The 24,881-nt window shown below is 41.0% G+C and overlaps 1 protein-coding gene across 2 annotated transcripts in view; it reads right to left on the minus strand.

Moving 5' to 3' along the window:
• PRKG1 (protein kinase cGMP-dependent 1) overlaps positions 1 to 24,881 on the minus strand; it is a 927,484-nt gene that overhangs the window by 167,508 nt on the left and 735,095 nt on the right. For both annotated transcript variants that reach the window (XM_063435055.1, XM_063435054.1), the window contains exon 5: positions 4,325 to 4,388. In XM_063435055.1, the coding sequence (XP_063291125.1) occupies positions 4,325 to 4,388 (64 nt within the window). The remainder of the gene's footprint in view (positions 1 to 4,324; positions 4,389 to 24,881) is intronic.

Here is a 24,881-nt window from a genome sequence, read left to right on the forward strand (position 1 = left end):
TTATTTATTCAGATAATGTAAATGATTCCTTGCTTGAAAAAAAACTCATTCCAGAGAATTTTTTTAAAGCTTTTTTTAAGCAACATAAATATCAGCATGCAAGTTAGACATCCGGAAAAAAAGCAAAACAAGGTTTTACTTATATCTCTATCTAAGCGTTTTACTAGCCGATTCCAGATGGATGGGCAGTACATTAACTGAGAGTACCACTGAAACTTTATTAACCCTTTAAATGCTAGAAGTGTGAAATAAGAAATGGTATAGAATAGATTGAGCCTCCAGGTTTATTTTTTTTCTTAAATTCTTTATTTTGCTGTGCAGGTGTTAACAGCAAAATAAGACATATTATTCATATACACACATATCATGCTGAGTGTTGTGTAAAACATACAAAATGGCTGTTATTCAAGTCGTTTCAGAGTAGTATGAGTGAGTCTTGTGGTAGGTACACATGTGTGAGGCAAAATACATCTGCACTCTTTATGTTGGAATGGAAACAATCTGTTTCAAAACTGTTATAATAATGAGGCGGAGCCTGGCAGAGAACCGGAGCGGACACGCTTTTTCTGAGCTCCGCAATAATCTATGAAATCCGCGAGTTTTATGGGTGATATCGGACAAAAAAACGGTCTACAAACCCTACCTACCACAGAGCAACCAACATGGGCCGCAAAAATAAGAAGCCGAAAGCCGATAAAGACTTTCCAAGCTGGGACATTGGGGAACTGTTCCGCAATAAGCAGAAGGCCGCGTGGGACAAGATGGCGGCCCTCGGAGAGGGATCCTCGTGTTCCTCAGAGGACTACTCCGCTGACCCAGAAGAAGGGGCTACCGCGATTCTCAATGCGGGCCCCATGCACAAGACGCTGGATGACAAGGAGCATGTTACTGCAACTATGCTGAGGGCGATGCTTGCAGAGCTACGCGCCAATATCGCAGGTGACATGGCCCACTTCCAAAAGGCGGTGGAGACCGCGACGACTAAAATCGCCCAACTAGAGGCAGTGCACAGCACCCACGACTCAAGACTATCAGCAATGGAGAAGAGAGTGGGAGAGCTAGAAGCACTACACGCCACTACAACAGGCAGATTAGACACTCTTGAAGACGTAAGGAGACGGTACAATCTCAAACTCCAGGGTGTGCCGGAATCGGTGGGGGTCTCGGACTTACCTCACTTTCTCCGAAGATTCCTTGCGGCCCACATGCCGCCCAAACAAGCAAAAGCGGTAAAACTCGATGGTATGTTCCGTATTCCGATACCAAAGGGTGCACCTCCTTCTACAACTCCGGACATTATCGTTCGCTTTCAGTCACTGCAGGACAGGGCCTGCTCCTCGCAGCAGTAAGGGGGAAGAATCCAATTCTGTTTGAGGAAGCCACGCTGCAGATTTTCCCGGACCTCACCAGGAACACGCTGGCCTGGCGCCGCACACTGCGCCCTCTTCTGCAGCTCATGCGGGCAAAATACATTGCTTACCGCTGGGGAATGCCGAGGACCCTCCTATACCAGGTACAGGGAGAATCATACCGGGTGAACACCCTGCAAGAACTCGAAGACCACCTGGGCAGGCTTGGTTGTCTCTCCCCGAACACTGCTTCTGGGTCTGGACTGGCTCATATTGACCCGGCTAGAGTCCAGGAGTTTGTACCCCGCACCGCACGGGCCTCCCCAAAACCCGGACCTAAGACCTGACCGCACACTCTGTGACCGTCCCAACAACAGTCAGCTGGAGTTTGACAGCCCCTAACGATACCACCTAAATAGACTCTTTTTCCAATTGTTGCCTTATAGTATTGTTTTGGTTTTTTTTTTTGCTTCTTTTAATTTTCATCTCGTACACTCTGCTCCATATACACACTCACAACAGCGAAGACACATAGTCACATATCGAGGAGAACCCCCCCCCCCCCCCCCCCAACACCCTATGAAGGTCCTTAACCAGTTTGGAGAACTGAACTAACCGGCCCCTAACACTCTGACGCTCTGATACTCTGCCATATGCATGACACATAATCGAACGAACCACACACACACCCCCTCTCACTTGTATCACCCTACAGGGTCACTGGAATGCCCCTAATCCTGCCCCGGCAGAAGAGAGAGGGAGACCCCATAAGTGGTGACACCTCTTGGTTCTTATACTGGTTCACCATACCACCACTGTAATGCCTTTCAAACACTTCCTTTCTTTTAAAAAAAAAAAAAAAAAACTGTGCCATGACCATAATGTCACATATATGTACCATTGTTTGATTAAGAAGCTTACGTGCGCCGCTGTGGCAATGTACGCTACCTTGTTACTACATGCGCAACCAAAATAAAGAATAAAAAAAAAATAAGAATATAAACTATAGTGCAGTGTATTAGTTCTGACAGTGAATTGAGATATGAAGAGATCTCTGCAATGCTAATAGGGCGATTGCTAAGAATCCACAATGATGTTACCAGCTATTTATCAGCCTATGTGTAAAAAACAAAAATAAGCGCTCTCTTTCTGTTAGTGAGCTGCAATTCACCAACAAGGTGTTCCCCCAACCTTGTGAAAAACAAGACAGATATTACAGAATAAAAAAGGTGAACAGCGCTAGCAATTAGGAAGGTACATACGTAATATGGGATATTGGCCAGGGATGTAGCTTAAAAGAAAAAACAAAATACAATAATAGTGCAATGTGTCATGGCAAAAAGTGGACAATAAAGGAATGTAGAATCCACACTCACACTTTAAAGAGCTATATAAGCTCGATTTCAAGGGCCTGGACGGAATAATGCCTGTCTAAGGATTTCTGGCATATTGATCCAATTTCCTAGCATGGAACCAAGAACTTATTAAAAACCTCACAAATAGGAAAACACCAGGACTAGATGGATTTTAAATGATTTGTTATAAAATCTATGTTTTTTGTTATAAAAATGGAAAAAATTGGAAAAAATATCAGCAGAAAGACCTTTATTGAATAATTGATTTTTGCGAGAAATTGAATATACAGCGTGGGACAAAATTCAGAGTAGGATTTGACAGTTATATAACTTTTGTTAGTAGTAGGTAAATATTTTTTTGTTGCAGGTACATATTATAACGGAGTTTTGGGAGATTCATCTTGGGTAATTTCACAAAGGAACAACCAGTACAAATGGTGTTTTTTTTGTTTGTTTTTTCAAAATGGCAGTTCAGTTATTTTGATGCAAAGAGCTTACTGTTGCCACTTCAATAGAAGCCGGCATGCTCGCCCAACCTTTCAGTTCCCGATTACTTTCTCTGGGGATATCTGAATGAGCGGGTGTATGTGAACAAACTACATACACTTGAGCAGCTCAAGCAGAATATCCGTGCATAAATTCAAGTGCTAGAGTCTCAAACATTTATAATGTTATTAACAATGCAATCGAAAGAGTCCAACTTTGTGAGCAGCAAATGAAGCCTCAATCCAATTACCTAGTAAAACAAATCTCCATATGTTAAGCATTCAATGTTTGTATAAAAATGTTGCCAGGGACAATAAGCAGAGTTCTAGTTATAGTAGTGGTGGCATAAGTCAGTTGTGGTGTGCCGAAACCGATGTTCGGGTGGGCCTGTAAAAAGAGGGCCCACCAACTGAATGACTTGATAAAGGGAGCAGTGGATGGGGGTGAACAAGGCTGTATATAGTAATGTTTATATTTATATATATATATATATATATATATATATATATATATATATATATATATATATATATATATATATATATATATATATAGTCAGGTAGCTGAAATAGGCCTTTAACTCATTCTATTGAAAGCCACCCCATTGATTGTGTATAATATTGCCAGCAGGCAAATAGTAGGATTTTATATTAAATCTGAGTCCGGATTTGCAACATTAAGGTACAGAATTAAGTTGTCCAGCAGGGTTTGGTCAGGGTGAAATCCTGCACAAATTTAGGCCCATTCGGGGCATGAATTGCAAAATCCAGACATTGTTGAATAGAGTGAACAATGTCTGCATTTTACAGTCCATCTAGACTATAGTGAATAACCATGTTAGTCTACAGTCAAATTATGAAAAAGTCATTTACATAATAACTGCACAAATAAATAAAAACTCTAAAAAGGTCACTACATTCAAAGATAGAACAATGCTCCCTCAAACCATTATATAAGTTGGTATAAAAGGGTGAATATTTGGCCAATCAATATGATATAGGTTATGTTTTCCCACATGTAGAAGATACACAACGTTGATATGAACTTTTATTCAATATGTCATAAAAACATTATTTTTACGTTATCACTTAGAAATGATTAATATTAAATTCTGAACAATTCTTAAGTTATTACCTCTTCAAGTACGTCAGCAAGTTTACTAAGAATTTCTTCAGGGAGGCTCTGGAATGTTGGAACACTGCAGAAAAAAAAAAAAAAAGCAAACATGAGAAAATTTATGTTTTACAGTTACATTTTTTTCCCCTAAGGTTCTTATTGTTTATTCATTTGTTTGGTAATGATCTCTGATCAAAAGCAATCAGTTGGAGTTGTTATGTGAGTGACTCTTACAGTGTCAACATAATTCTTCCTATCTTGAGTTATATTTATTGTGACTGTCAAGACACATAAGCTGGAGGGATTGTCGGCTATACAAAGCCAATAAGCTATCTCTAACTCAAAGATTCTCTGGTGTTCCTTGGACATACCAATATATTATTAAAGAAATAAAAAATGACAGTGGAATGAAACAAGTCAATGTGTCAGAGCTATTCTATCTATGCCAGTCAGCTATTGAAGTAAGCATCTGATGTTTGGAAAAATCTCAAATTTATGAAAAAACAAAAAAAAAACAAAGGGATTTGTGTTTATAGCATCACTATATATGGTAGAATTTTTCAATTTGGTCCAGGGTATATAATTATGTAACCAAATAATGATAATCAGAAATTCATAAAAGAGAGCAAAATGAATGTTTGCTCATAACATTAAACAAGTAGACCCTGAAACAATAAATGGTAGCTTAATGTTAGCATCAAGCACTGCTAAGCTAGATTTTGAGACATGGTTGCAAGGAATAGTTTTAGGCATATGCATACCAATCATCTTTCCCAACCATTTAGTGTCTGATTTACTGGGCACTGCATTTAAATACATACACCGATCATCCACAACATTGAAACCACCAACAGTGAATCACATTTATTATAATTGTTACATTGGCACCTGTCAAGGGGTGGGATATATTAGGCAGCAAGTGAACAGTCAGTTCTTGAATGTTATGTCTTGGAAGCAGGACAAAATGGGTAAGAGAAAATATCTGAGTGAATTTCACAAGGGCAAAAATGATGATGGCTGATCTATAGGGTCAGAGCATGATGCAGAGAAGGACAAATTGTGAACAAGCGGACACAAAATTCACAAAAACAATCTCCAGGCACTCAAGGTGGCTCCTGGGATTGAGTGCAGCTCCTATTATCATTCTTGCAAAATGGTGAATCAGTATCATAGTCATGTGAATCCAAGCCCTTTGATGCATGTGGGCAGCAAATGCTAGGACCGATTATACAAACAAGCTACTGTAGCTCAAATTGCTGAAGAACTTAATGCTGGCTATGATAGAAAGGTGTCAGCACACACATTGCATTACAGTTTGCTGCATATGATGCAGTGAAGCCACAAACCAATTAATGTAATGACCCCTGCCTCACCAAAAGTGTCTTCAATGGGCATATGAGCATCAGAACTAGACCATGGAGCAAAGAAAGAAGGCTGTCTGGTCTGACAAATCACATTTACCTTTTGATCAGGTGAATGGCCTTGTGCATGTGCACCATTTCCCTGAGGAAAATATGGCATCAGAATGCATTATGGGAAGAAAGCATGTGGGCAAAGGCAGTGTTATCATCTGGGTAATGTTCTGCTGGGAAACCTTGGGTCTTGGCATTCATGTGAATGTTACTTTGACATGTACCAACTACCTGTAAATTATTGGGGACCACGTACACCCCTTCATGGCAATGGTGTTGCCTGATGGCATTGGCCTCTTTCAGCAGGATAATGCACCCTGCCACACTGTGAAAATTGTCCAGGAATGGTTTAAGAAACATGAGAAGGAGTTCAAAATGTTGTCTTAGACTGTAAATTTCCCAATACCTCAATCCAATAGTAGATGTTCAGAGGTCTTGTGGAGTCCATGTCTTGTCACATCATTGATCTTTTGGCAGTATGAGGAGGACCTACATGATATTAAGCAGGTGCTTTTAATGTTGTGGCTGATCAGTGTATGCGACATGACTGAAGCATTGGTGATGCCCATCTGGATCAAAACTGATAACCAGTGTAAGAGCTAAAAATTAATAAGATGTAGTATGAGACACCAGGATGGCACTCCAGAATTAGAAGGCATATAAGTTATCAGCAGCCATTGTTGGTATGGATCCAACATACTTTGAAAATTTGGCTTAGAATGCAGCCAGTTAGTTTATGGGGTGTGTATGTAAGTTGCTCAAAATGAGAAAAAATGGTGGCATCTGTATAAATGTATATAACACAAGCACATTAACAGTAATTGTTTTACATTTTTCCAAAGAAAATATTTTATTGTCAGGATCGGGACAGGGATCCAACACGCAGAGTACAAAGAGTGGAAAGGTACGTATACCGGGCCTTAGAATGGCCGGACTAACGTACCGAGAGTAAAGAATAGTCAGAGGCAAGCCGAGGTCGAGGGAACGAGAAGACAGATAAGCGAGAGACAAGCCGTGTCAAGGGATAACGGAGAAACAGGGAAGTACAACGAGCCGAGTCAAAACCAATAGAGCAAACTAGAATACCAGAGCACTGAGTGACTAGACAAGCTAGAACCACGACAGGGCAATGAGCTGAAGTAAGGAGTAAGCTTAAATACCCTGGTACTGGATGGAAATCACGCCTCTGAAAAGTACCGATTGGATATCGGACACTTGAGTGACAGATTGCTCGTGCTAGCGTCATGACGTCACGTATTGAGCGTCCTGCTAGAAAAGGACGTGGATTCCTCGCGGCCGGTGTTTAAGTGACTGGATGAACCGCGAGGAACGGAGGAGACAGCTCGCCTGGACGGATACACCACCAAGTCTCTACCTCCCTTAGAGGTAGAGGCCTCAGGTACCCTGACAGTACCCCCCCTCTCAGATACGCCCACCGGGCGGAATGAACCGGGGCGAGATGGGAAGCGAAGGTGAAATGCTCTGCGAAGGCGAGAAGCATGAACGTCCTCCTGAGGTACCCAACTCCTCTCCTCAGGACCATATCCCCTCCAGTTGACCAGATATTGCAATTTTCCTCTTGAAATTCTGGAGTCAATGATGGAGCTGACCTCGTACTCCTCCCGACCCTCCACCTGAACAGGACGAGGCGAGGAGACCTTAGAGGAGAATTTGTTGCAAATGAGGGGTTTCAACAAGGAGACATGAAAAGAGTTAGGAATGCGTAAGGCAGGTGGCAGAGCAAGGCGATACGCAACCGGATTGATACGAGTGAGAACCCTGTAAGGGCCTATGTAACGAGGAGCAAATTTCATGGACGGAACTTTTAGGCGAATATTCTTAGTACTCAACCATACCCTATCCCCAGGTACAAAAACAGGAGCCGCTCTTCTATGTTTGTCAGCGTGTTTCTTGAACAGCGAGGAACTATGTAATAGAATTTGTCGAGTCTGATCCCATAATTTCTTCAGGTTGGCGACATGATCATCAACCGACGGTATCCCCTGAGAAGAGGAAACCGAAGGAAAAATCGAAGGATGAAAGCCATAGTTCATGAAGAAAGGGCTAGAGCGAGTTGAATCGCAAACAAGGTTATTGTGTGCGAACTCCGCCCAAGGAATCAGACCGACCCAATCGTCCTGGTGTTCGGAAACAAAGCAACGCAGATACTGTTCGATCTTTTGATTAGTACGTTCAGCAGCTCCGTTAGACTGAGGGTGATAGGCAGAGGAAAAGTTCAATTTGATGCCCATTTGAGAACAAAAGGATCTCCAGAAACGTGAGACAAATTGAGAACCTCTATCAGAAACAATCTCTGAAGGGATCCCATGTAGGCGAAAAACTTCTCTCGCAAAAATCTCCGCCAATTCGGGGGAAGTCGGAAGTTTAGGTAATGGCACGAAATGGGCCATCTTGGTAAATCTATCCACCACCGTGAGAATAACAGTCTGTCTTTTGGAAGCAGGCAAATCAACGATAAAGTCAATGGACAAACAGGACCAAGGTTTCTCAGGAATGTCCAAGGGGTGTAACAGGCCACATGGGGATGCATGAGATAGTTTAGTCTTGGCACAAGTCTCACAAGCTGCGACGAACTCCTCAATATCCTTACGAAGTGAAGGCCACCAGAAATCTTTGGATATCAGAGAGTACGTCTTGCGAATACCAGGATGACCAGCTATTTTACTCTCATGAAAACATTGTAAGAGCTCCAGTTGAAGTTCAGGAGGAACAAAGTTTCTTCCCTCAGGAGTGTTTCCGGGAGCTAGATGTTGTGACTTCAAGATCTGGTCAAGTAGCGGGGAATGAATTTTGAGACTGGTATTAGCAATAATATTGCATTTGGGTACAATGGAAGACAAAAGTGGTTCAACTGAAGCAGAGGGTTCGTGTTGGCGAGATAGCGCATCGGCTTTAGAGTTCTTTGACCCAGGTCTGTAAGTCAGAACGTAATTGAAATGGGTAAGAAACAACGACCAACGAGCCTGCCTGGAGGACAGACGCTTGGCCTCTCCGATATAAGACAAGTTTTTGTGGTCTGTCAGGATGGTAACAGGATGTAATGTACCCTCCAATAAATGTCTCCATTCTTTCAAAGCCTTGATAACCGCTAGTAATTCTCTGTCACCAATGTCATACCTGCTTTCAGTACCGGTCAATTTTTTAGAGAAAAATCCACATGGATGTAATGGTTTATCAACACCCAACCTTTGAGATAGAACAGCGCCTAAACCAGTCTCTGATGCGTCTACCTCGAGCAAAAATGGCAGAGAAGTGTCAGGGTGAACTAAAATTGGAGCGGAAGCGAAAAGCTCCTTGAGAGTCTTGAACGCAAGGAGAGCTTCAGTAGTCCAATTCTTAGTGTCAACCCCCTGTTTGGTCATGTTAGTGATAGGTGCAATAATGGAAGAATAGCCCTTAATAAAGCGCCTATAATAATTGGAAAAACCAATAAATCTCTGTATGGCCTTAAGACCTGTGGGTAAAGGCCACTCTAGAATGGATTGGAGCTTATCCGGATCCATCTTAAATCCCTCCCCAGAGATCACATAGCCGAGAAAGGTTACCTGGGTTTGATCAAAGCTACATTTCTCCAACTTGCAGTACAAGCCATGCTGGAGAAGCTTGTGCAAAACCCTCCTGACTTGTTTGTGATGAATCTCAATGTCACTAGAATGAATGAGTATATCATCTAGGTATACAATGACGCACTCTTGCTGAAATTCCCTAAGAACCTCATTGATCAGATCTTGGAATACTGCTGGTGCATTGCATAACCCAAAAGGCATGACGGTATATTCATAGTGGCCATATCGAGTATTGAATGCCGTCATCCACTCATGTCCCTGCTGGATTCTCACCAAGTTATATGCCCCTCTGAGGTCTAACTTGGTGAAAATTGTAGAGCCCTTCAAACGATCGAAGAGTTCGGTGATCAAGGGAATCGGGTAGGCATTTTTAATGGTTATCTTATTCAGGCCTCGATAATCAATACAAGGTCTCAAAGAACCATCTTTCTTTTTAACAAAAAAAAATCCAGCCCCGGCAGGGGAGGAGGACCTCCTGATGAATCCCTTGTCTAAATTCTCGTGAATATATTCCTCTAGGACTGAGTTCTCCTTTATAGATAATGGGTATACATGACCTCTGGGAGGCATGGTACCAGGGAGTAGGTTAATTTTGCAATCGAAGGACCTGTGTGGGGGTAAGGTATCGGCTTTCTTTTTGTCAAATACTGCCTTTAAATCTAGATACTGAGACGGAATTTGTGTCTCTGTAGGATTGTCAGAGGTATTCGATGTATTAGTTAATCCAAGAGGTAAGACCTTCCGCAAGCATTTCTCTTGACAATTCTCTCCCCATGAAACTATCTCCCCTGATTCCCAATTAATAATAGGGTTGTGTCTCCTCAGCCAGGAGTACCCCAGAACTATGGGAATAGACGGAGAAGAAATGAGCATCAAGGATATATCCTCTTTATGCAGGATGCCAACAGTCAAGTTAATCGGTATGGTCTCATGAAAAATAACAGGCTCAAGTAACGGTCTACCATCGATGGCCTCAACAGCCAGAGGTGTCTCTTTTAACTGGGATGGAATAGCATGCTTGGCAGCAAAACCCTGATCTATAAAGCTCTCAGCAGCTCCAGAATCAATTAGTGCCATAGTCTTAACTACTCCCTTCTCCCACTTTAAAGAAACGGGTAACACAAGCCTGAGCTCCTTGTAGTTGTGCATAGAGGACAAAGTAGAAACACCCAAGGCCTGTCCTCTAGAGGAACTTAGGTGCGAGCGTTTCCCGAACGATTGGGACAATTTAGGCGTAAATGACCCCTGACTCCACAATACATACATAAACCCTCCCTTCTCCTGTACTGTCTCTCTCTTTCAGTGAGATGAGTACTGCCTATCTGCATAGGTTCAGGAATACGTAAGTCTTCGAACTCAGAGATTTGAAAGGTAGGCGCTAGTTTAAAGGAGGGTCTACGGGTCCTATCTCGAGTGTTCTGCCTCTCTCTTAAGCGTTCATCAATACGAGATATAAAAGAAATTAAATCCTCCAAATTTTCAGGGAGTTCTCTAGTAGCGACCTCGTCAAGAATTACATCTGATAACCCATTCAGAAACACATCTATATAAGCCTGTTCGTTCCACTTAACTTCTGCCGCCAAGGATCTGAACTCTAGTGCATAATCCACAAGTGTTCGATTGTCCTGTTTAAGGCGCAACATTAATCTAGCTGCATTGACCTTTCTGCCAGGGGGGTCAAAAGTTCTTCTAAACGCAGCTACAAAGGCATTATAATTATAGACGAGTGGATTATCATTCTCCCATAAAGGATTGGCCCATCTCAAAGCTTTTTCAATGAGTAGAGTAATAATAAATCCAACCTTTGCTCTATCTGTAGGATAAGAGCGGGGTTGTAGTTCGAAATGGATGCTAATCTGGTTTAGAAAGCCACGACACTTCTCCGGTGACCCGCCATAACGTACTGGTGGGGTAATACGGGAAGAAGCACCTACAGTGGCTACCTCTAGACCTGAGACTGCAGGAGAAATGGAAGGAGTACGTGTCTCCTCAGGTGGATTACTAGCACGAGACAAAAGTGCCTGTAGTGCCAAAGCCATCTGATCCATCCTATGTTCCATGGCGTCAAACCTGGGATCCGAAGAACCAAGCTGACTGTTTGTACCTGCAGGATCCATTGGCCCTGTCGTAATGTCAGGATCGGGACAGGGATCCAACACGCAGAGTACAAAGAGTGGAAAGGTACGTATACCGGGCCTTAGAATGGCCGGACTAACGTACCGAGAGTAAAGAATAGTCAGAGGCAAGCCGAGGTCGAGGGAACGAGAAGACAGATAAGCGAGAGACAAGCCGTGTCAAGGGATAACGGAGAAACAGGGAAGTACAACGAGCCGAGTCAAAACCAATAGAGCAAACTAGAATACCAGAGCACTGAGTGACTAGACAAGCTAGAACCACGACAGGGCAATGAGCTGAAGTAAGGAGTAAGCTTAAATACCCTGGTACTGGATGGAAATCACGCCTCTGAAAAGTACCGATTGGATATCGGACACTTGAGTGACAGATTGCTCGTGCTAGCGTCATGACGTCACGTATTGAGCGTCCTGCTAGAAAAGGACGTGGATTCCTCGCGGCCGGTGTTTAAGTGACTGGATGAACCGCGAGGAACGGAGGAGACAGCTCGCCTGGACGGATACACCACCAAGTCTCTACCTCCCTTAGAGGTAGAGGCCTCAGGTACCCTGACATTTATATCTTAAACTTTGTTCTCACAAACAAAAAGAAGGAAAAAAAATAACCAAACTATTTAACTCAAATATTCACGTGGGAGCGAATAATAGAATAAAACAAAAGCGTTTCATACGGATGAGACATTTAGATTTCTCCACTTTTCAAGTATGTTCTTAGGAAGAGATTTTATTATACATTGTACAAAAGGTATTTACTACATCAGATGGATCAGAACCTGAGGCAGGCAAAGCTATCCGGATCAAGGAGCATGTGTGAGTGGGAAGGGGGTGTAAAGGAAAGATTGATAGGGTGGGGCTGGGTATGGTCAGCATTGAGTAATTGATATGGGGGGGAGGTATAAATAGGAGACATGTGCCGTCCTTCCCCTCCTGCCATTTTATAATGGGTTAGGAATAGTTCCGCTCCCTACCTTTAGTTATGTCTTTGCTTCGGTTCATGTCTTTGCGGTTTTCTCACTTGCCTTTTGTTAGAGCAGGCGGGTGGTTTTCTTTGCCAATTGTGGGTTGGACTGGAGCGTCCAATGAGTGTGAAGGAAAGTGGGGCCGATTCCTCCCCTAGCTTCGGTTAAATTAACAAATGGTTTATTACAGACGTGCTTACTGAGCCAAAGGTCGGCTAGTGGTTAGCATTGTGTTGATGGAAGGCCAGGTTTTGTGGCCAGTGTTGGTTGGGAGGGCAAGTGCACAGGTGAGTTCCAAGGTTACGGATAATTGATTGGAAAGGACGGGTATGTTTATGGAATGTTAAGTTATATTTTTTTGATGTTCAAAATTATTAAAATATTTATTTATATATATATATATATATATATATATATATATATATATATATATATATATATAAACAAACAAGAAAGGCTGCTCTCCGGACTTTAAAACAAAAAAGTTTATTTAGATAAATTTAAAAATAACGACCAACGTTTCGGTCCCCGTTCGGGACCTTCTTCAGGGTCAAAAAATAGGACAACGAGACCCTGAAGAAGGTCCCGAACAGGGACCGAAACGTTGTTTGTTATTTTTAAAATTATCTGAGTAAACATTTTTGTTTTAAAGTCCGGAGAGCAGCCTTTCTTGTTGGTTTTTGCATGTCTTGGAGCTCTGGTGGTGCGCCCGGCATTGGACTGTTCTGTATGCGTGAGTGCAGGGAATATATTTATTTTTATATATATATATATATATATATATATATATATATATATACACACATATATATATATATATATATACATATATTTAATACAAAGTTAATATTGATAATATTGTATTAAATATATCTCATGTCGTATTATTGGAATGTAAAGAGGCTATAAGAAAAGGGGCACTACACAATTCCCCATTACTTGCACACACGTATCACTCTTGATGAGAGTGACATGCTTGTACTGGTATTACAACTTATGCATTAACCAATTAAGCTAGTTGCTTTACTAGTAAAATTCCCAGTTTTAAAAGACAGACAGATACAACATGGAAGATGCATGCACATGGTACATACACTTCTGCCACACAACATTAAAAAACAAAAAACTCTTTCAAATCAATCCATTTCACATGTGTTCACCGATTCACAAGACACACGGTTCCATTCCAGCCATCCAAATAAAAATAAATGTAAGCCTATGCATGTGAAGCATTGCTGCATAGAGTAATATATTGTAATTGTATAAATCATTTGTTTCTGACAGAGACACATGTCAGCATGTAGTACAGACAGTTGGATTGCCCATGATGTAACCAAAGTGCCGTCATGAAAGGAGGTGGCAGCTACTAGGTCTAGTCACAAGCTAGTTGAGATCATCATCTCCAAGGCATCTTTCATGAAATGGTGTGTACTACTGCAACTTAAAAATATGAGCCAGACTAACTCTGCTAGATGGCTTTTGTTTTTTTAGAACACTGTTGTAAAAAAACACTGTTTCCTGATGTTACTCATAAATTTCCTTTTACCGTATGTGATTGTGTTTTAACTATATTCTTCTGCAGAATGCATCAGCCTAGACTAAGATACGGTACTGTAAGATGCTGCTATCTTACTTTTTTCTTTTTATATATATAAATATCATTTTGTTTAACCAAGACAAATGTGCCTAGCGTTTGCATTTATTACCATCATGAATCTAAATTCTAAAAAGCTGCATTAAAGATGAGCTCTAATGAATGATAATGTGAATCACCGACACACAGATAAGTCACAACTAAACTCGCTCTGTGAGTTACATTAGAAAGTCTTTGCTCATAAGAGCAAGAAACAATAACTTGTGATGATTGCTGCATTCCTACTATAGCACTGTCTGATTCATATTCTATCATTCACATTAGAGCTTTGAATAAAGGCAGAACAATAAATGTGTTTATTCGCTAAACTGACTATTAAACCTCTGCTATATATTCAACTTGGCTATTTTGGGATAACAATGTGTCTTCTGCTTCACTGCAAATAACTATTTTAGAATTTTAACTTTTCCTAAGCATTTATTTGTATCCCTAAATTTAAAGGACATACTCGTTTTCCTGGCACTAGAGTGCCCTGAGGGTGCCCCCACCCTCAGGGTCCCCCTCCCGCCGGGCTCTGGGGGGAGGAAGGGGTTAAACTTACCTCTTTCTCCAGCGCCGGGCGGGGAGCTTTCCTCCTCCTCTCCTTCTTCCTTGCGACGTCATCGGCTGAATGCGCATGCGCGGCAGGAGCCGCGCTCGCATAAAGCCGGTCGCATAGGAAAGCATTTACAGTGCTTTCCTATGGACGCTTGCGTGCTCTCACTGTGATTTTCACAGTGAGAAGCACGCAAGCGCCTCTAGCGGCTGTCAGTGAGACAGCCACTAGAGGTTTTGGAGGCTGGATTAACCCTCAGTATAAACATAGCAGTTTCTCTGAAACTGCTATGTTTATAAAAAAAAAAGGGTTAATCCTAGAGGGACCTGGCACCCAGACCACCTCATTAAGCTGAAGTGGTCTGGGTGCCTAGAGTGGTCCTTTAACTAGCTTTTATTTACATTATTAGATGCAGTTATTTATAAGCACATTATTTGAATTAATTAACAGGCAAGATGGCCTTGTTGTTTAACCGTATACATTAACTGTATATATGAATGAAACAAACATATATTGACATTGTCGCACATAGAAGGCTCATCAATAAACTGCAATCTTTAAGTTTGAATGGGTTAGGTAGTGGATGAGCGACAGGCAACAGAGGGTTGTAGTCAATGGAGTATATTCGAAGCTTGGGCTTGTCAACAGTGGGGTACCTCAGGGATCTGTACTTGGACCCATTCTCTTTAATATTTTTTATTAGTGAGATTGCAGAAGGTCTTGATGGTAAGGTATGTATTTTAACTGATGATACAAAGATATGTAACAGGGTTGATGTTCCAGGAGGGATAAGCCAAATGGCAAATGATTTAGGTAAACTAGAAAAATGGTCAGAGTTGTGGCAACTGACATTTAATGTGGATAAGTGCAAGATAATGCATCTTGGATGTAAAAACCCAAGGGCAAAGTACAGAATATTTGATAGAGTCCTAACCTCAAAATCTGAGGAAAGGGATTTAAGGGTAATTATTTCAGATGACTTAAAGGTAGGCAAACATTGTAATAGAGCAGCAGGAAATGCCAGCAGAATGCTTGGTTGTATAGGGAGAGGTATTAGCAGTAGAAAGAGGGAAGTGCTCATGCCATTGTACAGAACACTGGAGAGACCTCACTTGAAGTATTGTATGCATTACTGGAGACCGTATCTTCAGAAGGATATTGATACTTTAGAGAGAGTTCAGAAAAGTGCTACTAAACTGGTTCATGGATTACAGGATAAAACTTACAAGGAAAGGTTAAAGGAACTTAACATGTATAGATTGGAGGAAAGACAAGACAAGATAGAAACATTTAAATACATAAAGGGAATCAACACAGTAAAGGAGGAGATTATAGTCTTAAATTAGAGAGGCAAAGGTTTAAAAATAATATCAGGAAGTATTACTTTACTGAGAGATGCATGGAATAGCCTTCCAGCTGAAGTGGTAGAGATTAACACAGTGAAGGGGTTTACGCATGTGTGGGATAGGCATAAGGCTATCCTATACTTAAGATAAGGCCAGGGGCTAATGAAAGTATTTAAAAAATTCAGCAGACTAGATGGGTCGAATGTTTTTTATCTGCCGTCACATTCTATGTTTCTAGTGGGAGAGTTGGCCAAGTGGGTAGAAGAGAAGACTGTAGTGTCCATATGGCATTAGACCTTCCTTATTATTAAACAAAACCAGCCAAGACCGTTATCTCCACAATATCCCAAAACCCCAAAGACCACTTTTACATAACAGAGGTAATGGCTACCAAACTGTAAGATCACCCATCAATAGGAAAGGCAAAGGTCTTAGATGAGTCCTCAGGTAAGTTGATTTCAGGTCAAGGAAGAATTCTGTAATGAGAGTATTTTTCTCATAAAAGCCTCCAAAGTAATAAACCCTAAATGAGGAACATATGGGATGATGTAGGCTGTACTGTAACAAAGCTGTGGGATACTAGAGCAGACAGAAAGGCTGCAATACCTATAGTATCCAGCAATTAATGTAAAAACAAATGTACCAAAGAAAGTTACTTTGATTGCGGGAATAAAGGGAATAAAAAGCTGTATTTCTTGCACTATAGTCCACTCTGGAGCCCCCAGGATGGAAAGGGTTAATAAACCCTTTCTACACTCTCTTGATTACAGCGCTGATCTCCTTGGTGCTGGGTTGGCACTCTGCCTCCTCTGACATCATCCGACAAGGTGGCTAATGCGCATGCATGTCGAGTTCCACAAGTGCATTGGGCACTCCCCATAGGAAAGCATTGCTTCAATGGGGATTTAACAGACGCTGGATGAGGATGTCCAGCTTCAGTTAGGCGACCAAAAGTGACTCTAGTGGATGACTGACAGCTACAAGAGGCAGTCTTAGTCCTTGAATGTTATTATTGCAGTTTCTCTGAAACTACTACATTGCATGACAAAGGGGGACAGGGACATTGCATCCAGACCACTCCAAAGAGCTGCAGTGACTGGGAGCCTATAGTGCCCCTTTAAAATGTTTCATTGGTGGATGGGAACAAGTGCATTTTGTTTTGTTTATATGTTGGACCTGATATTCTATATGTAGTGAGGTTGCCCAAGAATGATTGGATTTTGATCACTGGGGACAAAGGGTACATGTGCAATAATCACAGCACTCTGCTAATTTGATATTTCTCATAGAGAAGTGATGCATCTAATGGTGAAAAGCATTTGTTTGTCTGTCAGTCTGACAATCACTAAAACTATGGTATATGACAAATATAATCATTGCTGTTTTATTTTTATTTTTTTTAGAAAATGCAATGTTTTACATTGTCCTAAAAGATAAACAGCATGTCTTCACCAAAACTGTTTCACTAAGATGCACTGGTTTTGGTACCTATAGTGTCCCTGTAAATAAATTTGTGTTAACCATCGAAGTGTCCTTAATGCCATATCAAAGATTTTGTTGCAATTTTTATTATGTACTAAAATTAATGTATAATGTATTATGTTACAATTATTCAGAAAGGAAGGGCAAATGTCGGGCCAATACAGTCTAAATAGTAGCCTTGCCTTAAAATTACGATGCAATGGAGTTCTAACCAGCACAATCCATTTAAAGTTGTTTTCTCAGAAGATAATGTGAGATTAATGACAAAGTTCTTCCATTGCAAAAGGGAAATTGAATTGTAACAGGAAACTGATCAATAGCTTTGGTTAGATCTATAGTTGGCTGGGAATGCAAAGATATATCAATAATTAGTACTAATGTGACTTTAAGTCATTATCGCTCACCCAGTCAGATGAGAGATGAACTCAGTCTTTTCAGGTCATGTATCCTGTACAAATTAGACATTTTTATGAATATATTTTTTAATATGACAAAGATAGACAGATGTTCCACCATATCATGGACATAGTCGGTGATACTTTCAAAGGACAAGAAGAAGTAAAATTCTAGGATAGTGATCTTCAAACTCGTCAACTGGATATAAGAGATCACAATTTCATTAAATTTAAATTTTTTGCAATAAGCATAATATTCATGCTTCCTACCAGACAATATTAGCCAATATAAACTCAAACACAAGAGGGGCTGAGAGGTCAAGGTGGAAGGAGAATTAGGTCAATGATGTAAGTTGTGTAAAGTGGTGTGTCAACCTGCCACATAGTAATGCCCTTTAGACAAGCTGTCTGGGAAGATAGCCACCCAAGGGATGCCCACGCACACAGAGCTGCACTGGAAGAACTTTACACTTTATGGGGGACTATTCTCTGGTACCGAAGAAACTCGACAATACAAAAAAACAAAACAGCATGGTGGAATACGGCCAAAAATGAGGACTGTTCTCTGCAACTATACTGTTTTGGCATTGGTGAGTTAATCATAGGTTTAGCTACTTTTATTGAGACGTCTTGTTTGTAAAAGTAAGAATATTCCAAATCCTTGGGCCTCGATCATGCCATCCAAATTGCATAATGTAACTAAACTATAACCGCTGTTTTGAACCAGAATATAAAGTGAATGTATTCAGTTCAAAACAGCGAGGTTGTGCATAAATTGCAGTCCAGGAACATCTAAACCAACGGAAATGATTAACATTTACAGAAAAATATATTCTCTTTATTTGTTTATCCATTGTAGCAGTGTTAGAGGTATAAATAATTGTAAATTATATGGTATATGCCTTTCCCACAAGCCTTTTGACAGAATAGGCAAGATTTTCAAAGAAGAAAAATATATGATCAAAAGCATACTGTGGGTGAAAATGCGTAGCTTCAATAAAAATGCTCAACTGTCCTGTTTATTGATATTTGCAATGGAAAATCAAATGCATACAGAAAGAAAAGCAAATGTTATAAACTCATGCTGACAGATCATTTGTCTAGGTAACAAACAGACAATAGATGGAAACTGGTTCAATAATCCTGTTCTAGAATATGGCATAATGTAATGATGGTGCATTTGAAGCTCTGATGATACCAGTTCATTTTCATACTGTGCTTAGGAAAATAATATATACAGATCTGTCATTCACAAAACATGGATATATTTAAATCTACATAAATATTGGAATTAACGGTAAAAGTGTATATTAAAAATGCATTTACATCTATGGGTGGTGAGAGTTTTTTTCCAGCCTAGGCAAAACCTATTTTCTATTTCTTTCCCCACTCAAGTTTGGTGGCAACGGTTTTCAGGCAATTCAGTGGTTAATGCCCTAGATCCAATTCTGTGAGATTTTATTATTATTATTATTATTATTATTGTAGAGGCTGTGGGATTGTGTTGGTGTGCTGTGAATTCAGAATTGTATCAGTGTGAAGTGCCTGTGTCTGTCAATATAGGGTATATCTTAGTAGAGTGTCAAAATATGTATGGAAGTGCATTGTTATGTGTTTGTGATGTAGGCATGTACTTCTGTTGCTTTTTTTCTTTCTTTATTTTGGACTGCCTGATGATCTCATTCTTTCCCCTACTCTGCCGCAATTTTGCACCTCACTCCAGTCTCCTGTACTTCTCTCTCTTCTCTCTATTTCTCTTATGTATGTCTCTCACCACAGTACTCCCCACTTTGGTCTGTATCCTCCGTGCCCCTGCTTGTATGTGTCTGCCTAGTGCCCACCACAAGCATCTGTTTCTCCAATGCCCTCACTTGAATGTTTCTTACCCATATTCCTCCCTCCATTTTTCCCTGAAGTAGTATCTTTGAGTGACATCTTGAGAGGGCGGGATCTTGCATCTTATACTACTTTCCATGTGCTGTGCATTATCTGTAAATGATGCAGGAACATTATGGAAAGCCACCAGAGGCGTTTTTAACCTTTCAAGGTCACATTGCCCTTTCTGCAATCTTGAAGAGTTAAATATACAGGACCACTGCACACAGACCACTTTATTGAGGTGAAGTGGTCTAAGTGACTTTAGTGGTCCTTTAAATGTATTAATCTAAAATACTGAATTAAATTATGCAAACATGAGTGCGTAAGGAACCATATCTCAGTAACTTGATAAGGGGTGGATTAGTTGTTGGTGGCAAAAAAAAATAATGCAAGATTAAAGATGAAGCATGTGAATGACTTGCACCAAAACTCTCAAAACAAGGAGAATATACCCTTCACACCCCTTGTCTGTTTAAAGTTTTTCTAAGAACTGATTCCACTTTATCCTAGTAAGAGAATGTGATACAAAGTGCTTCATCTCTCATCTTGGGAATGTAGTAGACATGTCAGATTAATATTGCTTTGTAGTAGACATGTCAGATTAATATTGCTTTTATTTAATAAATTATAAATGGCTCTATTTTGACTGTTTGCTTTGCTTTTATTTGATATTGACACATCTACTATTCCATAACTCTAAAAAAATAAATCTAAGAAATAAATAAGCCACCAAGTCACTGAGTTCTGAAATAAAATGGATTCTGAAATAGAGTAACCTTTGCTACTATTTTACGTAGAGATTTATTACTTTTCACATGATGCAGATGTCCTATACTTCATCTAATTTTTTTTTTTCCATTTATCTGAAGAAGCTAAAAGCTTTTATTCCCAATCCTTTGGCCACAGAGTGATTTCATTCAAAAAATAAATCTGAAAGGGTATTATAGTTTTTCAAACTTAACGAATGGTGGCAAAAGTAGTGACATTTCTTTTTGCATGAGAGCGGTTTGCTGTAATCTCTTTAAAGAACATAGCCATTCAGTTTTATAGATTGATTTTCCTATGTTAAAATGCTTCTATATTTTTATAGTGTACATTCTGCTTGAACAGAGTTGATAAATTTAATATTTTTGGATAAAGAGCCCTGACTGACATACGCATGATGTCACTTACACATCCACAACACTCATAGTCATAATTTATTCACACACACGCACACACCAATTTAACACATATTATGTCATAATCGATAATCAATGACAGCAATCCCATGTTTGTTCTTCAAATTTAATTGTCTCTGGTGTCACCATTACTGGGTATCAGAAGACAAAATTGGAAAAGGGCTAGTAGAGGATGTTGAGCATGCGCGCAGGAGACTGCCTGCAGTGTATTATGTATTTGGAGGCTGCTTGTGGGATTACATGTGTGTAGATGGGGCTGTTTGAAGTGCTGTGTATGTTTGTGGTATACTATGTGTAGTTAAATGCTGTTGTGTGAGTGTGTGTGTATAGAAGAGCTGAAGGGACTGTTTGTCTATAGACTGTAGAGAATATGCACAGTATGTATGTTGTTCAGTAGGGGTTCTAGCGTGTGCATCTAGGGTCTGCAGTGTATGTATTTAGCGGTAGTATATAGAACAGGGATGCCAAAAGGTAGATCCCCAGGTGTTTTAAAACTACAGCTTCCATGCTGCTTTGTCAGTCTAAAAGGCATGCAAAGCATCTTGGGAGTTGTAGTTCTATAACATATGGGGATCTACCATTTGGGCATCCCTGATCTAGAAGCTATACTCTGTAAGGGTACAGTATATGTGTGTTTAGAGAGTATCATGTGCATGTACATAGAGAGTATAATGTGTGTATGTGTGGTATAGTCTGTGTGTGTTTGTGTACAGGGCCGCCACCAGAAATTTTGGGGCCCCTAACTCAGCTCAGACTCTGGGTTCCCTGGGGCCCGCCTCCAAATATGCCCACTGGGTCAGTGGCGGATCCAGAGCCTGATCTCGGGAGGGGCACTTGTAGATTATTTAACTAAATAATCCAGACACAATAACCACTACAGCTCAGTGTAGTGGCTATGGTGCCAATAGTGCCGGGACCCCCCTCCCAGAATAAGTAGTCAAACCATTTAAGAACAGTTTGACAACTTACCTGAGGTCTGCTGGGAAATGGGGCTGTCATAGGGCATAGGAGCAGTGGCGAGTGGTGCAATGTGTGAGAGGTGCAGTGTGTGTGTGTGTGAGGGGGAGAGTGTGTGAAGGTTGCAGTGTGTGAGTGAGGGCGGCAGTGGATGTCAGGGGTGCAGTGTGTGTGTTAGGGGGCAGTGTATGTGTGTGTCAGTATGTGTGTGTGTGACAGTTGCAGTGTATGTGTGTATGGGGGGGTAATGTGTGTATGGGGGCAGTGTATGTGTGTCTGGGGCAGTGTGTGTGGGGGGGGGGGCAGTATGTGTGTGTATGGGGGGCAGTGTGTGTGTATGGGGAGCAGTGTGTGTATGGGGGGCAGTATGTGTATAGGGGAAGTATGTGTATAGGGGCAGTGTGTGTCTATGGGGGGCAGTGTGTGTGTATGGAGGGCTGTGTGTGTGTGTATGGGGGGCAGTATGTGTGTATAGGGGCAGTGTATGTGTATGGGGGGCAGTGTGTGAATGGGGGGGGCAGTGTGTGTGAATGGGGGGCAGTGTGTGTGAATGGGGGGCAGTATATGTGTGGGAGGGGCAATGTGTGTGTAGGGTGTGAGAGTGTGTTATAAGGCATGGGGGGCTTTTTTATAATATGCTTTTTTTTTTTTACATTTTTTCAATTAAAATAAATATTAATTATGTCCCCCCTCCCTTCTTACCTTTACTGGGAGGAGGGGGGACATTTCTAGATCCATGGTGGTTCCACTGGGGAGAGTGAACTCTAGCACGTAGCTCCAGGGCTAGAGTTCGCTCTTGCGAGATTTGGAGCGTTGCCGTGGTAACACAGCCACAAACACACACACTGATACAAAAGGACACAGATACATACTAACAGACACACATACTGAAACAGACATACACGCATACAGGCATACATACTGACACACACATACTGGGACATACACACAGGCATACATAGTGACAGACAGACACATACCAACACACATACAGACACATGCACGAGGACATAAAGACACATACATACAGACACCGACATACATACATACACACACACATACATTCATACATGCAGACATACTGACAGACATACAGACACTGACATCCATACACACATACATTCATAATGGCATACAGACATACACAGACATACATTCATAATGGCATTCAGACTGACATACATGCATATATACAGACATACTGACAGACATACATGCATACAGACATCCATATACACATACACACAGACATACGTTCATAATAATATGCAGACATACATTCATTCTAACTTACAGACATACAGACATACATATATACATACATACATAGACATACCTACAGACAGACATACTTGCATACAGACATACATACACACACAGACATACATACATACACACACAGACATACATACAGACATACATACATACATACAGACATGCATACAGATATAGACATGCATGCATACAGACAGACAGACATACATACAGACAGACATACATACACAGACAGACATACATGCATACATACACAGACATACAGACAGACAGACATACATGCATGCATACAGACATACAGACAGTCATACACATACAGTCAGACATACATAGACAGACATAGCTCATTTTCCAGCCACCCTCCTGTCTCTTACCTTTTCTTTGCAGGAGGGTGGCTGGGGATGATGGGAGTCGGTGCGGCTGCCTCTTCACTGCCTGGCTCTCCCTCTTCACTGGCGCGTGCGCGCTCCTCCCACGTGGAGTGTGCTGGGAGGAAGTGACCACTTCCTCCCAGCAGCACTTGCGGCTGCTTTTTTTTTTTTTTTTTTTTAAAGGGGCCCGGTCGCGCTATACAACGGCCACAGCGCTGACCAGGCCCCTGAAGATATAGGGCCCATCGGGTGGCCCTAAGTGTGTGGGCCACCCAATGTTATGGTTGTCACCCCCTGATGGCGGCCCTGTTTGTGTATGGTGTGTGATGGACTTGAGCAAAGTGAAATTTGTTTGGTTCTTCTGAAACACTTCGGCAGAAAAAAACAAAAACCTTTTGAGTTGGCTGAATTTACTTTTGTCGCCGTTTTGCTCAGAAAAATTTTAATACCATAAATAATTGAGGCAAGCAGAACAGAAAATGCGTCATGTGACTGTGCTGACATTCAAAAATGACTACAGGATTGCCTGGCCTAATGGCTACACAATATCAGTTATTTTTGCAATACCAATGCAGAGTTGACAAAATTAGATTATTATATTAATTTATTTAGAAGATATATTTTACCAGGAAAGATACATTGAAAATTCTCTTGTTTACAAGTATGTCCTGGGTCCACAAAACATTGCATTGATACAACATGGTACAATAAAATACAAACACAATATTAAAACACAACATATACAAAACTTAACATAGAACAGGTAGGAAATATATAATCAGCCATGACCCATGCATTCTGTTTTGAGGTATGTAGAGAGGGATCTCTTAAAGGACTTTAGGCTTGGGGAAGATTTGAAAGTGTGCGAGAGGTCGTTCCGTAATAGCGGTGCTCTGTAGGAAAGAAGGATCATGCTGCTTTCTTTTTGTATTGAGGTAGACTAAATAAAGCGCTGGTACTGGATCAGAGGTTATAGGAGGTGGGAACAGCCAGGGAGAGCATTCTGCTCAGGTAGGGCATGAGCTTCCCAGAAAAGCTCTTAAACACAAGGCTGGAAAGATGAAGGGTGCGTCTGAATTCCAGCGACAACCAGTTTAGTTATTTTAGCATGTCACAATGGTGGGTCCTGTAATTACATTGTAGCACAAAGTGGCAGAACGTGTTATACAATGTATTGAGTTTATTAAGGTGGATTTGCAGTGCAGGTGCATATACTACATCCCCATAATCAATGATTGGCATCAGCATTTGCTGTACAATCTTTTCCTTTACTGTAGGGCTTAGGCAGGATTTGTTTCTGTACAGGGCACCTAGTTTTGGATAAAGTTTAGATGCAAGTTTTTCTATGTGGAGGCCAAAAGATAGATTGGGGTCTAACAACATAGCCAAGTATTTGAAAGAGTGGACTGCG

This window comes from Pelobates fuscus, chromosome 10 (genome assembly GCF_036172605.1).
Source record: "Pelobates fuscus isolate aPelFus1 chromosome 10, aPelFus1.pri, whole genome shotgun sequence".
In the NCBI taxonomy this organism is placed as follows: Eukaryota; Metazoa; Chordata; class Amphibia; order Anura; family Pelobatidae; genus Pelobates; species Pelobates fuscus.